The sequence below is a fragment of the Falco punctatus genome (genome assembly GCF_963210335.1).
Source record: "Falco punctatus genome assembly, chromosome: 4".
In the NCBI taxonomy this organism is placed as follows: domain Eukaryota; kingdom Metazoa; phylum Chordata; class Aves; order Falconiformes; family Falconidae; genus Falco; species Falco punctatus.
In genome coordinates, this window is record NC_137583.1 from 27,855,698 (window position 1) to 27,872,865 (window position 17,168).

At 44.2% G+C, this 17,168-nt stretch overlaps 1 protein-coding gene across 2 annotated transcripts in view; it reads left to right on the plus strand.

Moving 5' to 3' along the window:
- Positions 1-17,168, plus strand: part of CACNA1H (calcium voltage-gated channel subunit alpha1 H) — a 137,101-nt gene that overhangs the window by 25,082 nt on the left and 94,851 nt on the right. For both annotated transcript variants that reach the window (XM_080386510.1, XM_080386511.1), the window contains exon 5: positions 5,928-6,243. In XM_080386510.1, the coding sequence (XP_080242636.1) occupies positions 5,928-6,243 (316 nt within the window). The remainder of the gene's footprint in view (positions 1-5,927; positions 6,244-17,168) is intronic.

The window sequence follows — 17,168 nt, forward strand, 5'->3', positions numbered from 1 at the left end:
CACCTTGGTGGGGGTGTCAAACCTTCCCAGATGGGAATAGAACTGCTTGAAAGTGAGGGTGAGCATCTGAACACAATCCAGGGTGCCAGGCAAGGAAGGGTCATAACCCCAAAGCTTTTCTGGAGAAAAGGAAGTGTAAGCTTGCTCAGAGACTGGTGATTCAAATATATTTTATCTGCTGCATGCTTCTTTGCACACTCACTGCCAGCAGCTTTCTGGGCCATTCAACTTTACAGCAGGCATCAGATGGAAGAGTTGACTTTGATTTTGCCATCATTCTTCTTCCTGTTGAAATCTTTTCTTTTGAATCCCCCTTGAAAGTTGGCCGCTTCAAGTAAGGAAACTATTTTTAAATATAGTACATTCTGATAGAAATGTGGGGACTTCTTTGAGGTGCACTGAAAATACCTGCTTTCTCTCTCCCTTTGAAAATTGCACTGTTGCAATGCAGTATCATGCTGGAAGGAGGTTGTTTTATTAAGGACTCTCTTTGAGAGGTGACTTTGAAAGAATTACAGGCAGTTGCTGGGCTGTTGCAGTAGCAGGTTGGCAAACAATAAACTGGAGTGGGTCACTGCTGTTGAGGGCATGTGAGAAGCTGTCCCTGCCCAGCCAGCTCTGGAGCCCAGAGCGTTGCTCCAGAGGGCCCCGGTGGCTCAGACACCTCTTTGCTTCCCCTGGCATTGCACAGCACTGGGGGACAGCAGCGCCAGGTTGGTCTCCACTGCTCTGTGAGCAAGTTGCAGGAGATCCCTGGCAGTGGGAGCTGGAAGGGGAATTTCTCAAGGGCTTTTTGCATGGTCTGGTCTGTGAGGAAGGCTTGGTATGCATGCATGGGAATAGCAAGCAAAGCCAGCAGCTTATCTGTAAGATCTCCAGGATGTGTATGCCCCACGAAGCCCTTCTTGCTCCCTCCTGCCATCATAAGCTGCTGTCACCATAAATAAAGGAACTGGTCACCCCCAGCTTGTCTGGGTTCTTGCTGCTGGGGCTGCTCCTTACTTACGTGTGTTGTTACGCAGAGTACCATTTTCCCCCTCATGGAGCCTTTCGAAGAACTCAGTGGGTTAGAAGCAGGAGAGATGTGAAATGCTGTGTATTTATCTAATGCTGCAGGACAGTTATAATGTGAGTGCTTCAGTCTTAATTAACTCCGTACCTGCTTGGCATTGTACTGCCTTTGGCTCCTTGGCTTTTGTAGAGCTGCAAGAAGGTGCAGACAGCTCTGAGTTTGTCTGAAAGGTACTTCTGAGTTCTGTTTAATTGCTCCTCCTGGCATCACTCTGTGCTGCAACGTTGGGTTGTCAGCAGGATTTCCTCCAGAGAGCAACCTCTTCTTGGAGGGAATGGATCCTGCTTGGTGCTGAGTTTCTTCCACCTTTTCCCTTTCCTCCTCTGCTCCTCATAAAGCTGTAGCAGGATTGTGTTCAGCACACACACACCGTACTCCAGTGGCTGTGGATGATGCCCTGCATGGGATGGTTGGGCTGGCAGGACTGAGCCTGGGGGAAGATGGAGCAGAGAATAATTGTTTAGCCTCCTTTGACAAGGGAGACAATGGACTTTCCTGCCCCACTGTTGTTCTTCCTGCACATGAACATGCCAAGGGACAGGGAGAGGAAAATACATTGTAAAGCTGCTGCAAGCCCAGAGAAAGATGTGCACTGGGCAGCTGGCTAAGAAAAGGGTGTTAATCCTTTCTAATGTGATAACAAGATTCCTTCCAGGGCTTAGTTTCTCATGTCTTTGCCCCAGAGCACAAAGGTCTCATAATTTGTGGATTCATTACCATCAATAAGTTATTTGGACTATACCTGTTGGCAAGTAACAAGAAAGTCCGATCAGCCTTCACGTGGAGGTAGATGGTCTTGGCAGAGCAAATTGATTTATTTTGTGGATACTGGGGATTCCCTCATTCTGCAACAATTTCATTTTTCATCCTTGCTCTCCTTCCTTCTTTTCCCTTTTTGGTTTTACCAGAAAGGTCTTTAAGCAGAGGAACAAAGAAAAGGTCTTAAATTTGCAGTGCTTGCTGCCACTTGGTGTGTCCCTTCCCAGCTGTACTTGGTGGTGGCAGAGCATCATGCATGTGTGGGTCCCTCCTAGCCAGCCAGGTGCTCGTGGTTACGCTGCACGTAGGGCAGACATGGAAGAAGGAAGGGTTTGAAAAGGGCTGTGCAGAAAGTGGCCCCATGTGACTGATTTTGGCCTGTCACAGGGAGGACTTTTAGTTTGTAAATTATTTTGGGGGGCAACTGCAAAAATGAGCAAGGCAGAAAAAAGGGAGGATAAGATCAGTTAGGCAGCAGCAAAAATAAATCAACCTTCATCCACTCTTTGCAGTCAAGCTGTGCTTTGTTTTCCTGGTTTTATTTTCCTCCCACAGCCACCAAAGTGTGTCGTTCTTTTGGTTCTCCAGACAGTTTGTGCCCGGATCTTCTCTATGCAGCTTATTAGATCACAGCCCAGGGCACTGTGTCTGCAGGCAGTATTTCTTCTTCAGCCCAAGGCTTCCTAAACAGTGATTCATGGGGAAACATGCAGCCTCTCAAATCTGTGGCTTGTCAAGAGCCCTTCTAGTTGCAATATGTCATGAACAGAGAACCATTGCATGAGGGGGAGGTTGGTCCTGTAGGTTCCCACAGCCTGGTTACGTTTCTACTCTCCAATGAAACTGGGTGCATGGGCTTCAGCAGAACTGTGGGCACACTGCACTCTGGCTGGCTGGGTCCCTGTCCAGCCTGCCTAGCTGGGGTGGGCGTATCTGGAAATCAGAGATCAGCTCTGGGGGCTGAAATAAAGATGATTAATCTGGAATAACGAATATGTGCCAGAGTCCTGCAGCTGGGAGGGCAGACAGCTGCGGAGTCACGTGTGGCATTGAACGTTGTGTATATTGTGCCATGGTGGGAGAGGCAGCTCACAGGGGAGCTTGGGTGTGAGGTCTGAGTGGAGCATTGTGCTGGTGCATCAGCCATTCAGTCTGAACACTTCTTCCATGGTCAGCGTTCTTGGCACAGGCATGTGTGTGTCTGCATCTAAACATGAAACTGCTCCCAGGAAAGGAGCTTGTGCAGCCATAGCTGCTAATTACACAGTCATCCCTCCAGATGGTCCATCTCCCTCTGCAAGTCCGGCTTTGCTCTGGGTAGAATCCTAATTACACTGGCCCACAAGCCAGGCGCTGAGCCTTCCTGTCCTGCCTGCTGCCAAAAGGTGTTTGTGATCAGGAGGTTTCTGCTGCTGGTGTTGTGTTGTTTCCAGGGTGGTAAAGGAAATAAGTTTTTGCTGAGGTAGTTTCACCTGGCTCTAGAGCAGGTTTTCCTGGAAGATCAGTTGTAGTTTAAAAGAGTATGTCAGTGGAGTGGCACATCCAGATCAGGGAGCCTTGGTCAGCATTGTTTTAAGGGAAATGAGAAAGAGCAAGGGATGTTCCTGAGATCACACAGCGTTGCTGCAGGGGCTGAGTGTTCAGTGTGTAGTTTCAGGGTTGCAGGTTACTGTCTGAGACTCACCTCAGTGGCTGTCTGTACTGCAAGGACCGGGGCTGGGCGCTGAGCTGCCCAAACAAAGTTTCACATTTGCATGACTTGTCACACCGGGGATTTGAGAACTGCAAAGATCTGTTGAGCCTGAGCTGGAGGTCCAGGTGCTCTGATTAGACGGTACCAAATGAGACCTCTCCTGCCACCACCTTAGGGACTCAAAGTAGTTCTTTGACTGTAACCCACAAAATCCTGGTTTCAAGAGTGGTGAAGTCAGCCCTGGCAAAGCTGGGCGTATGCCAGAGTCCTGTGGCCATGCTGCCTTGTGTATCAGGCAGTGCACAGCATAGTCCAGGCTTTTACTCTAGGGTTGTTAGACCCCTGTCGTCACCACCATTGATCCCGATGTCCTATTTGAAAGACTTCAGAGCTCCTGAGTACCTGCTGCTGAGTTCCTTGGGAGGAGGCTAGTGGGACATGCACCTATAGTCTCTCCAGCCTGGAAGTTTCAGAGGCAAATGTCCTTCCTGGGCCTGGTGAGGCTGGCATGGTTCTGCCCTGGACTGCATTGTGTGTCGAGGTGCAGAGCCCTCCCAGAACCTCTGTGGGTGAGCAGGCTCAGACAGGCCCTATGGCTGTAAGCAGAGATGTCCCAGGTGTGGTGAGGTCCCCAGCACATTTGAGGGTGCAGAGCATCTTTGCATCTGAACTAAGCCCCTCTCTGCATACTCACTGAGCCCAAAACAGAGCTGCCTCCCGCTTGTGAGTTAGAAGTCACTTCTCAGATGTCTCTTCTCCTCCTCCCTCTGTTTCTTCTCTCAAGTTCCCCAGCTGTCTTTGCCAAAATCTAGCACTCCCAGACTCATCCTTGTGCCTTGGTGTGTTTTAAGCCTTTGCAAGCCTTTGCAGTACCCCCCTCTGCGTGACAAACTCTGCAGGTTGTAGTATCTGATCTACTAGCAAACACTGTGCTAGGGTGACACTCAGCCTTTTCTTCAGCTTGTTTCATATGGAAATTTCCTCCAACTGAAACCAATTCGTGGGAGGGGAAGGACAAGGCTTTTAGGCAGTCTGGGAGGAAAAACATTTTTCAAGTTTTTCTTGCCTCTTGAATCTAAGGCATAGAAACCGGGAAGAAGATATTGCAGTTTTGTCTAGAAGTGTGGGAACACTGTGCAATGGGAGGGGAATAGCTGGTGAATACATCTAATTACCAGTGAACAATGCCCAATTCCTCTGATGAAATACTCTTGCCTATTCCTGAAGCTGGATGAACCCTCAACACCCATCTCAAGTAATTCATTGATGGAGGAGAACCAAATTCCCCGGGAAAGCTGTTCAGGGTTAATTTCCCCTCAGCTCTGCCCTGCAGCAATTGTTCTCTCAAAGTGCAATAGCTGAGTGACTCCTGCTTGACTCAAGGGTTTTGGGGAGCAATTTCAAGCAATTGTATGGAATAACACTAGTTTGGCACTTATTAGAGCCAAATGTTGGATACGTTCAGAAACAGATAGAAATACAGCTGTCCTGGCTTGGAGAATTACCTGCTTATCTTCTACCCATATCTCACTTGGTCGTATAATTGTGTATTGTCTTTTCCCTTATCTCCTGACTGATTATATCACATCTTAGATCCCTGCAGCTCTGAACACAGCAGATAAGGTCGGCTCTAGGACTTTGCACCTTCTCATTTTGAATAGTGCTTCAGCAGCGTGAGTGTCAGTGGGTCTCACTAATACTAATCAAACAGCATGAAAAGTCCCAGGCTCAGTTTGCTCGCTGATCTGCCCCAGAGCATAGCTCGGGAAAAGGCACATCCCTGCTATGCTGCAATTAGAGCACTTGCTTATCTTAGCTGTAACAGAGCCATAAACTTTATCCAGGCCAATTAAATCAGATATGCAGTAAGCATACAGTTCCCATTAATGTGAGCTCTTAGTTTTTCTTATGTAAGTACAGAAGGAATTTGAGGTAGCCTGTGGCTGGATCTCTCCTTGTTAGTTCAGCTCACTCATCACAGAGTCATGCTGAGGGGCAAATTTATTGGAAAGCTGCTTTGCCATCAGCTTTTCTGAAGCATGTTCTGAGCATGAGAAGGGCTATCTTAGAATCCTTAGATAGAAAGAAGTTCCCTAGATTTTTGGGACGCACCTGGCCTGCTGGGATTTTTCTCTTTATACCCTCTCATTTCAACTTTCAGCTGCCTTGTTCACTTGGAAAAAAACTCAGGCTGATCTTTAACTGAAAGATCACTGGTGCCTTTCAGGATGCAAAAAGCTTTGTAGACAGAGGTAGGGGCTTGCTGTCCCCAGTCTGGTGGGGCTGAAGGGCAAAGGAGAAATAACACACCCAAACCAGAAACAGAAACCAGTGCTTTTTAGCTGCTGCTGAAACAAGGGATGTATCATTTATTCTCATCCTTCTCTTTTTTTCCTCCTCCAGGACATACAACCTTACCTTCCTGCATCCATACTACCGAACAGATGAAGCGGAGGAGAACCCGTTCATCTGCTCATCGCATCGTGAGAACGGCATGCAGAAATGCTCCAACATCCCAAACAGGAAGGAGTACAAGGTGGAGTGCACCTTGAGCATGGACTCCTACACCCCAAGTTTATACAACCCTGACTTCAGCAGCAGGAATGCCTGCATAAACTGGAACCAGTATTACAATGTATGCATGGCAGGGGATGTAAACCCACACAACGGAGCTATCAATTTTGATAATATTGGATATGCCTGGATAGCTATTTTTCAGGTAAGATTCTCATAAAGATTTTTCTGTTTCTTTTTGTTTTGTCATCTTTTGTTTGGAAAGATTTTGGTAGATGTGTCAGAGGAGAAAGGAATTTGCTTGCACCTGTGTGAAACTGCAATTAAAGACACAATGAGTAAATTAATCAGACAATAAGCCGCACAAATGTTGCAAGAGAGCATCTGGAGAGAACAGCCATTTTTTCAGTGCATTTTGGAAGAGGGGGGAAAAGACTTCTTGAGGCAGACAAAAGTATGGCAAGGTCTAGCACTGCAAATCAGACCTGGATAAATCCCAGGGATTTTTGAGAGTTAGGATCTTTACTGCTGTGGTATCGGGAAATGGAAAGTGTTGATGAAGTCCTTAAGCTAGACTTAGTATCACTCTAAAATGCAGCAGCTAGCTCGATGGCTTGGTTTGGGCTTGATTCTAGAGTTACAGGGTTATACTGGGTAGTATGGTGTGCTGGGGGGAGGAAGAAGTCTGTTCCAGCTAGAATACCTGCAAAGAGACTACTCACATGGAATTTGAGTCCGTCTTGATCCACGCCTATACAGGTTTTCGCTAGAGACCAAAGTGCTTCTAGCTCAGACTGGAGGAGCCTTTACAGGTGACAAAAACACTCCACCAACTGAAGTGCTTTCAAAGCATTTGTAGTTCTAGAACGCTGGATAACTGATCTACACAGTCCAAAGGCTATGGTCACTTAGGGCTAGCCTACGTTAAATTATCCATGTACTGTTTTCCATTTTTAATTTACACTTTGTTTTTAATACAAATTTCTTTCTGCTTTTGGCTAGATGACCTGTTTTATTTTGTCCTCCTGACGTGTAGGTGAAATCTATTCCTGAAAGAGAAGAAAATTCTCCTTTTGGTTTTGTTAATGATGAATAATTACCTATTCAGAGCTCTCGATTCCATTTATGAATTTGCTTCTAGTTTCCTATTATAATAGGAACTTAATAACTTCAGATTTTCATCTGGGAGTTGTAAAGAGGCAACTGCTTGCTCTGGGCATCTTGTCTGCTCTTGTGTTGTCGCAGTAGCATACCTTGAATCACACTGCTGCTGGTGTCAGAGGCTTAAAACCAAATCCAGAAGGGTTCAGACAGATCCCAAGTTTCTACTAGGCTGTGTTTTTTAAAATGCTTTGGTTCTTTCCTGGAATTAGTATGTCAAGAGAGGAGCTGCCATAGTAACTTTGAATATTTGTGACTGGTAGTGAGTGTTGAGTAAAGGAAAGAAGGAAATCAGAGCAAGAACAGTAGATAGACCTCCAGATGCACTTGCATTCTCCTTTTTCTGCTGTTGCATAGTCCTTTGACAGAGCTTGATGGATGTGCCCAGGAGGTCGTGTCTGGCTCCCACCACGGGGCAGCAATGTTCTTGCCAGAGAAAGGGCAGAGGGCAATGCATTGCAGAGTGCTTGTGCTAGTGCACTGAAAATGAGCGGGTGCTTCTCGAGAGGTTTTACTTCCAGAGCTTTTTTGCAGGCTGAAAGTTTTCATTTCATGTTGGTATTTCATTTTCTTAGCCTGAAAATGTACAGTTTTAACCCAGGAAGAACACACCAGCCGCAGCAGAGGTTTCAACAGATTCCTTTGGGCAGAGCAGAGTGTCTGGCAAAGTTGGATATTGTATCCATAGATCATTTTGGCAGCTGCCAGGAGGTCTATGATTGGTTTTAGTGCTGCTTTGGCCATCCAAATGCTAAAGAGTATTTCTAGCCAAAACCTCTTCTTACATCTTTATTCCTTTTAGAAGGACTCACTTTTAGAAACTGAAAACAATGTAACTCCAGGTAAAGCAGCAGCAGTTGGGAGTAAGGTGCTTGCTTACCTTTGATATGGAAAGAGTAAATAATTACTGAAAGAGGTGGGGTGCTAAATCAAAACAATTGCTGTAAGCAGAGAACATTTAACAAATAAAGCTATTGAGTTGTGATCTCATTACATTTAATAGTTGAAGCTGTGTAGCACCAGGTCAGCAGTTAGATGAGACTTAAAGTAAGTAGTGCAGAAAGTAGAACTGATGGTTTTAGTCACTCAGGAGCTTCCCTGTGAGTCAGTATTGAATTACTGGGCAGAAAGCACACTGCTTTATTCTGGATGAGACAAGTCCAATTGTCCTGATCCCTTCTGGGGATTAATGAATATGTGGTACTTTTCAAGAGTTATAATGGTGGACTGAACCTCAAGGTCTGGCAAGCCTCCAGTTTGCATAATGGCAATCTTAACACTCAGCTGGATAGAGCATCCCTCATGATTTATCCCAAATGAGTTGGAAATCTGGCATGGTTTAAGACCTGTCAGAAGGGAGGTTGGTGAAATGAGCCCCACAGGTGAGATTCGGAAGGAAGCTTCCAAGTGCAGTGACTGCAAGTCATACCCAAGAGTTTCCAAGGGCACAGTTTAATACTGTGCAGACTGCAAACAAACAAAACCAAAAGCAGACTTTGACAGGGAAATCTGAAGATCTCTACGCCAAAACATCCCTGCGAAGGGTGCACCAGGAGGCTGGCAGTACGGCCAAGTTCTTTCAGCTGCTGGAATTTGGATTTAAGCAGCCAAGCTGAAAGACATTTAACCTCATGGTAGTGATCCTTACTTGCAAGTAGAGCTGGCAGCAGGGCATACCAAACAGTGAAATGCATTGTTGACCTTCCAAGCAGAGTAAGTCAGAGGCATTGGACAGGAGAACCAATGTAGTGCAAGTAAAAAAATCTTGAAGGAATAAAGATGATGGCTGCATCTAGTTGAAAGGATAATAATTCCTTATGTAATCCTGCAAATGATTCATGTTTTGATTCCCCTCATTTGTTGTGTAATAGGCTAATTCATGTATATATTTGTTACAAAGGCATGTTCAATGGCAAATTATGTGAACTAATTAGCTTATTACAGAATAAATGAAAGGAGATGGAACCTAAATTAACTGTGAGGTTTGGCATGATATTAAGATCCCTTTATTGCACATGAATTTCAGCCGCAACAATAAGAGCAGTAATTACAGGTATTGTTGTCACACTGCAAATGATGAATTACCCACCTAACCAAAGTCCAATTTAATTCGAATTACTGACAGTCTGAGTACAGCAACCAAAACACTGCCACCTTCCTAACCATCAGTCTCAGTACGGCCAGGCCTGAATGCAGAAATCCTGTTAAAAGAGGTTTGGATGGCTGTTAAGGTGCACGGTTTGGGAAGAAGAGATAATTTAGGCTACTTTGCAAACCACAGAACATCACTTGGATCATTTCATGTCTGACTTGCAGAAAAGTAAGACCTATACTAGCATGTTACATCAGGAGGCAATGCTTTTGGCAAAACCAGTGAGGCAAATTTGAAGGAGCTATAGCCATAAGCTAGGCAGAACCAAGATGAAATCAAGGGAACAAGGTGTTCCTCTGTGCCTCCTTCCAGGATATAGTTGTAAGGACTGAACGCTGAGAGCAAATGTATGGGAAAAATTACATGGACATTTCACAAAATGTCTATCAAATAAGAGATATTTGTCTGGCAGTTCAGAGGAGCTATGACGCTGCTGGTGTGGCTGAGTTACCTTTTCTATGGCCTCTTCATGTTTGTTTCAGAAGCAGTTGCATTTCCTAAGGGGCTTCCTTAATGAAGGACCCTCTTGAAATTCATACTTGGGTACAGCTCTCAGATTCACGATTCTGTTTCTGGCTTATGTTGTTCTGAGTGCCTATTGCTTCTACAAGGTTTTGCTTAAGAAGACATCTCAGTTAACAAGTTAATCAAGTCATACAAGTAACACATCTCTGGCCCATCATCAGAAGGCCCTAGCGAGGGAATTCTCAGAGGAGACTGCTTAGCATTCAGCACCCCCCCTTGCTGCTGTCAAGAAAAAAAAGAAAAGCCTGGCTGTGTTCACAAGAGCTGAAGGCAGCCCAGCAGGCACACGACATGATAAGAATGCCCAAGAAAGGAAAAGCTGAATCACCTTTTGAAGAAAGATGTCTGAGAATAGAGCAGCATTAAAGGAACTGTCAGCAGAAGCAAGAGTTCAAGGTGTTGTCTTGATAGGGTGCTTAGGTGGAGAACCTCTTTGCACCTGGTCTCACCAAAGCTAGGAGTATGTTACAGCCACCAAGGTGGGTGACCAGCTCTGGAGAGAGAACCAGCTTGGGGTGGGAAAGTAGGGGAACTGATGCACGCACTTCTTCCTTCATTTGTCCTTCTGCAGACACTTTACTCCTAAAGCAATGGCAGGCTGCCTGAGCAGGTGCAGCAGTTGGCAATGGCAGCCGTGTGCTGCAGGCCACCTGCTGAAATAGCCCTTTTGTTTGGATGTGAAGTTACCTCTTCTGTGCTCTAGCTTGTCAAAAAAAACCCCTGGGAGCTTGTGTAAGCTCTCTCAATCCAATCATGGATTTATTCATTTTTGACCCTGCGCTATGTGCTGATGAGGAGCTTGTTTTGTCTCCATGTTGCTGACTCTGCTTCTGCCAGGATCTGCACCCCTCCTAGCTGTGCCTGTGGCTGGGCCAGCTGAGAAGGTACAGGGACTGGGGGAAGATGTCATGTTTGGAAAGGGGAAGGTTCATTTGTCTCATTTCACTATTGTTTGATGCCCTGATCTGTTCCACAGCCATTGCCTGCTTCACATTGTTTCAGGCTCTGTCCATCATGATTTAAATCCTTCCCTGAGGATTACTCCCCTGCCTGGAAATCTTTCAGCTAAATCTGTAATGGGAACTATATCTTCCATTCAAATTAAAGGAAAAAATTACATGCACTTCAATGTGTTTCTGCTATGGCCAAGTGCAAGAATGAGCTTGGAGTCCCTCCTCGTCTATACTGTCACTCAGTCAAGAAAAGATGTCGTGTGGGGAGACAAGACCTGAAGCTCTACCATTTCTTTCCTTTAGAGTAAGCACAAACCTCTGCTCTGGAACCTACTGGCAGGACAGAATTGGCGGGGTCATTCTTCTTGTTTCTACTTGCACATCTTCCTTTTAGCTGGGCTGTAACTCAGATGGATATTTATAGGGACCTTTGTGGGGACCTGTTTTTCTTGCTTAGTTGCTTGGGACCCCAGGGTAGCTCAGCCAAGTTCCTTACAAAATGACAGCTCAGGAATGGTTACTCCAGTGTCTCAAAAGTATTGTATGTAAGATGCCACTAATATTCTTGCTTGCCTGTCTGCTGCAACCCCTGTTCTTCTGCTTCCAGTAGTCTTAAATGTTTTTGGGGAACAGCCAAAAGGCATGCTGAAGCAGAAAGAAGTGAAAGAGCCTGAGGCTTTCAACTGCAATTTTATTTATGCATGCAATGTAGTTTTGTGGGCCATGTTTTTTAGAAGCAGCTGTCACACTGGGTGCCCAGTGTTTTCAGAGTTCATTGAGTAGATAATTTTTTGGCCAAAAGGACTTTTTTTGTTAAATGGTTCATTCTTTAAATTGGAGATACATGTCAACAATGCTTATCTGTGCTGAATTTGGCAAGAAAAGAGTTCTAAGCTTTTAATTTCCACAGCTTCAAGATGATGCTTTGTCACTAGACTTGAATCTGTTTTGGATCACCAAAAATATTTCACTGGAAATGATGGGGTATGAGTTTTGTTGGTGTTGCTTTTTTTAATTTGGCTGGCGAAATAAACATAATTTTCAGCATTTGAAGAGCTTTCATGCTGAATACCAAATCTAAAAATATCCAGCCCCTTTAAAGCACCTCAGAGTGTGCTTCCAAGAGGATTAGTTGCTTTTGAAAAATCTTCTTAATTTTGAAGGTTAGAAGGAATTGTCCCATACTGCATAAGTCAGAGAGGCCATCCTGATGCCAGGGCCTGCTAACCTATGGGAGGTATTGGAGGGACCCAGCATGGCACAGAAACCTACCGCAACCTCTGAGGTTTTGGAAGGGTTTCATCCTACCTCAATCTTAGATTCTTGTGTTCAGAGTAGAAAGAGGAGTGCCTGCAGGAAGCCATGGCCTGATCCGGAGTCCAGTTAGGTGATGAAAAGGCTACTGGTCTTGAGGTACATCAAACACAGTTCTTACAGGGAAATCTTAATTTTGTTTTATTGCCCCAAACCTGCTCCATGATCAGTTGCTGCTGTTGCACCTTGCACTGTGAGTTGTAGATAGCCTAGGGGAGACTTGAAAGGTTCAGCTCCATTACCGTGACGTCCCGACACAACTCTCTCCAGACTGCATTGAGTTGGCAGACCCATCCAGGCGAAAGAGACACCCTGCACAGTCTGATTAGTGTGAATGGAAAAAGCTTAGACACTGGGACACCTGAAATGTGCTTTGTGTCATTGTCCTGCACAGAGGGCTGGTTGTGCTTGAAGCTATACATCCTTTGTCCCTAATAGTCTCTAATATAATTTGAAATATACAAATAACAAAAGTCCTTGCTTTTTGCATTTGGCCCAGTACCCTAAACCACTGCTGTGTTCCAGACAGTGGTGTCTGGAGAAGCGCTGTCATTCATATAATTGCTGGTACAATGGTACACTCATCTGTAAACAAGGATCTCAGTCTGGCTTCGTTTCCCTTCTCCTCATTGCAGACTCTTCATCTTTCAGCCTTGCTCTGATATAAAACTGATTTATGGCACTTTCTATGATAATGGACTCATTATTGCTGAAGCTAAATAAGTTAAATAAGTTCCCTGTGCATAAGATACTTTACACAAACAATGAAGACAGGATAATTATCACAGTAAATCAAACCTCATGAATATGGACTGAGCTGTGATTTGTTATAAGCAGCAGTGCTCTGAAATCAGTGATGTTTTGCTATCAGATGAGGATTTTACATTATTTAGTGTGAAACAGAGACAGCTACTCACCTTCCTTTTGTAGCAGAAGTTTTTGTGCCATTTTTAAGCCTGTAGATTCACTTCCGTGAGGTTTTGGGCCACCAATAACAGGGATGTGTTTGACTTCATTGCACGCTGGCTGCACTCTGCTTTTCAAGGTCCACTGTGAACTAGTAACACTGACCAGATATCTCATTTCTGTGGAACAAATTTGAGAGGTCACAAATGTAAGACATGCAAGGTTACCTTTTTCTGTTTTGCTGGGCCACTTTTCAGAGCAGACACATGGTTTGCAAGATTCAATTTATAAAGAAATGGCTAAAGTCACTTTGGAAAGTAAGCAGGTCCTCAAAGTGAAAGGAAAAGCATCTGTTCAAAGGACATTCCTTACTCAATAGAATAAAACCTGTTTTTTTGACCACAGAGGTTACTTAACACTACGTGTCATGAGGAAATAATTAAAATTGGAAGTTGACTTTAAAAATAGTGATTTGATTAGCTGTCAAGCACTCTGTATATGGAAAAGGAATACTCCATTATTCACTGGTCAGTGCTTGCTAGCCAAATCAATATGCCCAGGAGGGCAGAATACATAGATAAGAGCAATGAATAGTGAAGGCCTTATAAAGCTTACTGAGACCATAATAGTAATTAATAGCTCTCAATTTATATCATTGGATCTTGTCTTGATAAGGTTTATTTAAAAAAAAAAAACAAAAACCCAAAAAAAACCCCACCACACAACAAACTTGCAACAGGGTCAAGGAAATGATGGGATAAATAAATAAAACCAAATAATCGTGGCAGTCCTCAGAGCTGCTGTTTGGTTCACTACAACTGATTTTGATGCAGATAATGCCCCTCTTGTCCCCAAAGGACCCAGTTTAGGCCAAAGAAAAGGTGGCTGAGTGCAAGCTACAGATGTCAATTAAGATGAACACTTCAAATGATTTGGAAACATGGGTTTCTCTGTATCTCTGTGTGTCCTGCTTTGGCCAGGCGCTGAGTTGGACAAGCACCTGCAATTCTGAACTCGGCCACCAAGGAAATGTCTGTTTCTCAAAGCTATGCTTTATAGGGCTTTTGATCAAAGTGTGAGATTTTGGTTCTCATACTTAGGGAGACTGTCTCTACAAATGAAGTTTGTTGAAGTAATCACAGAAGTGAAATATTGCCATGAGAAAGATCAGGCTGCAAAGCAAGGCTGCGGTTTTGTATGCTGTGCGTTCTGTTCTTATAATCTTTCCAGCTTCACTTCACACAGTAATTTTCCAAACTTTCCTCGATTGATTAGAGGCACCTCAAGGTTGATTTCTATCTGCAACAGTCCATCTGGCACTAGCCATTAGTGCTGTCTAATACACAGAAAGTAATTCAATGTTTGACTTTGCTAATTAAAGTAGTTTGGGTTGCAGTTTGGGTGTTGGGTTTTTCCCCCCAGGTGATTCTTTTTTTTGTTTTCTTAACTGACACTAAAGCAAAAAATAACCTGCTCTTGAATGGATTATAGCCAAGAACTTGCAAAAATTTTGGCAGAGCTCAAAGACAAGAATTTTTATGATGAAAACTTCTTGACATAATAAAAGAAACTGTTCTGCAGAGACCTCTGAAGTGACCCCAGAAAAAATAATGTAGACCTCCTTTCTCCCTGGGAACAATGAGGAGGTCTGAGTTAATTTTAATCTACATCTCCCTTGTGACTTTCACTCTGGAGTTTTAGATTGACTAAAGACCTGATTCTGTCCCGATTATGCTACCATAAATCAGATGAGCATCTTTGTTACAACTGATGAAATTACTGTGGCGTGAACAAACCAGGAGGATCAGAATCATGGGACAGAAGACATTAAAAAAAAATAAAAATCTGATTGTCCACTCTCATACTGCTCATATTAATATGGGGACCAGGGAGTGCCTAACTGGGGACTGCATGAATGGTGTCTAAGCCAAAGATCAATGAAATAAAAATCTGTCTTCATGTTCACCTCAGTGAGCTTTCTGTTAAATTCTTGTAGTGATGGGAGAGAAGATTAGGCAGAAGACTCAGGGCTTTAGTACGTGGCCTCATAGGTATTAAAGGGAGACAAATGATTTATCACACCCTTGCCTGTGCCATGTAAGAGGTAAAAAACTGAATGAGCAGGCAAGGAGAATCATATTGAGCATCATACAGGATCTTTGATGGGCTGGAGGACAGCTTTGTCCTCTGCCCAGAGTCTCAGTCGTTTGAAGACAAAATCATTTCCCCATGCAAAGGGAGCAGTCTCCTTTCCCGTTGGGTCTGCAGCATGTGATTACAGTTGGCAGCACCCTCCAGGACAACCCTGCCAATCATCTTAATTGAATCTTTCAGCTATTTCCCTGCAGCTGCCAATTTTAGTGTGCCACGTATCTTGCGCATCTTTTTCATCAGAGCAGAATTAGGAAACTTGTTTCTTGCGGTCTTATCTCTGTTGATAAATAATTGTATGTTGCATTTTTGGAAGCTTTGAACTGGTATGTTTGGAGAAACTGTTTAATATGTCTGTCTGTGAACAACCATGGCTTGAACAGAATTTAATTACTGAGACTGGATTGCTGAGATTGGAAAGCAGAAGAAAGGTGCTCCAGGTCCTTGGAAGACATCTATAAAGGGCTTGGAGGGCCAAATGTTGGAGCTGCAGTCAACTGTGTTAATCAGATTGGAAAGTGAAGAGAGGAGGAAGTCATTTCTGCTTAGCACAGTAGGTGATATTGCATTCAGGGTGCCCCAAGGGAGGAACAGCAGGCAAAGCAATGCTGAAAAAATATATCCGTGTTCTTGGGAGAATAGCGAGATTTGCTAGTTTTCCCTCTGAGTTCATCTGGTCTGAGCGTAAGTGTATAGGATCAAACCGTGCATTGCAGCAGTAAACCTTGCACCAGTGCAGATGCCTTTGACTTGGTTCCAAAAAGAGTAAAAGAGTTTAGTTTGTGCTGTGTAGACCAGATGTTGGCAAATTCAAATGGTCTGGTTCCCATTTACACCAAGGCATTGCTGGGGATATGCGGTGAGCTCTTGGAGTAGGTAAAAATGTACTCCTAAAGTCATCTGGAGCACTGTAAAGGACAGCAGGCAAGAAGTCCACAGCATGGCAAGAATCAGGCTGTAATGATCACTGACACTGTTTCAGTCCAGACAGGTGGCTATGTATGTGTATCGTCCTGCATTTCTCCAGAGCTATTTGATTGAAAAAAGAAGACAGAGGCCTGTAAGCACACTCTCTTACAGGATTGCTAGCGCTGTCTAATTCTCGGCAGCTCAGGAACCCTTCCCCTAGGTACTGCTGCATTGATACTGGGTGAGGAGTCCAAGAATGAATCCATAAAACATCAAACAGGAGAACAAAAGCCCAGAAGTCTGTTTATCCCTCCTGTATCCCTTTGGTTTACAAGTGAGTAGTAAATAATGCAAATTCTAATTACATCTTAAATATTCTGAGAGACAGATGAGCATTTTCAGCCCTCCAGAGGAGAAATGTGGTGTGTTGATTGATTCTTGCTGAAAGTGCTGTCTAGCATGCAAGAAAAATACCTCTATAAATATTGGTTGGCCCTCATTCTTGTCTCAGCAGCTGTTTCCCAGGTGGGGAGCTGGCAGTGCCTGCCAGAAGCCCAACAGCAGCCCTCAGGTAACTCCTTCTGTAAAGAGGGCTATGTGTTCAATCGTTTTAATACCTTTGATTTGAGAATTGTCAGCCAAATGCAAATTTGATGAAGAGATGTATCAAATACATTTGGAGTGCCTGGGTTCATTTTTCAGACCCAAGTGTAAATGGATGGAGTACCTGCTGTGGCAGCCTGACTGAAGTGCCCATCCGAATAGAGGGTAAGGAAGGGAGGGAACCTGGAACAGCACAAAGGAGTCTATTTCTTGGGTAGTTGGCAGTGATGTGGTTTAGCCTTGTGTCACCTCCTAACTTGATCCCTCCACCTTCCCCATGAACCTACACAGGCATTGAGTGCAAGAGATGATCTGTTGCCACAGTGCACAACCTACACAGGCAAGGGATGTGGCCGAAAAGAACTCTGTGCTCTATAAATGTTTCAACCGTGTTAAAGGAAAGGCAGAAAAGGGCAATTCCAGTTTGATTGCTTGTCCGTTTCGCACTGCTGAACA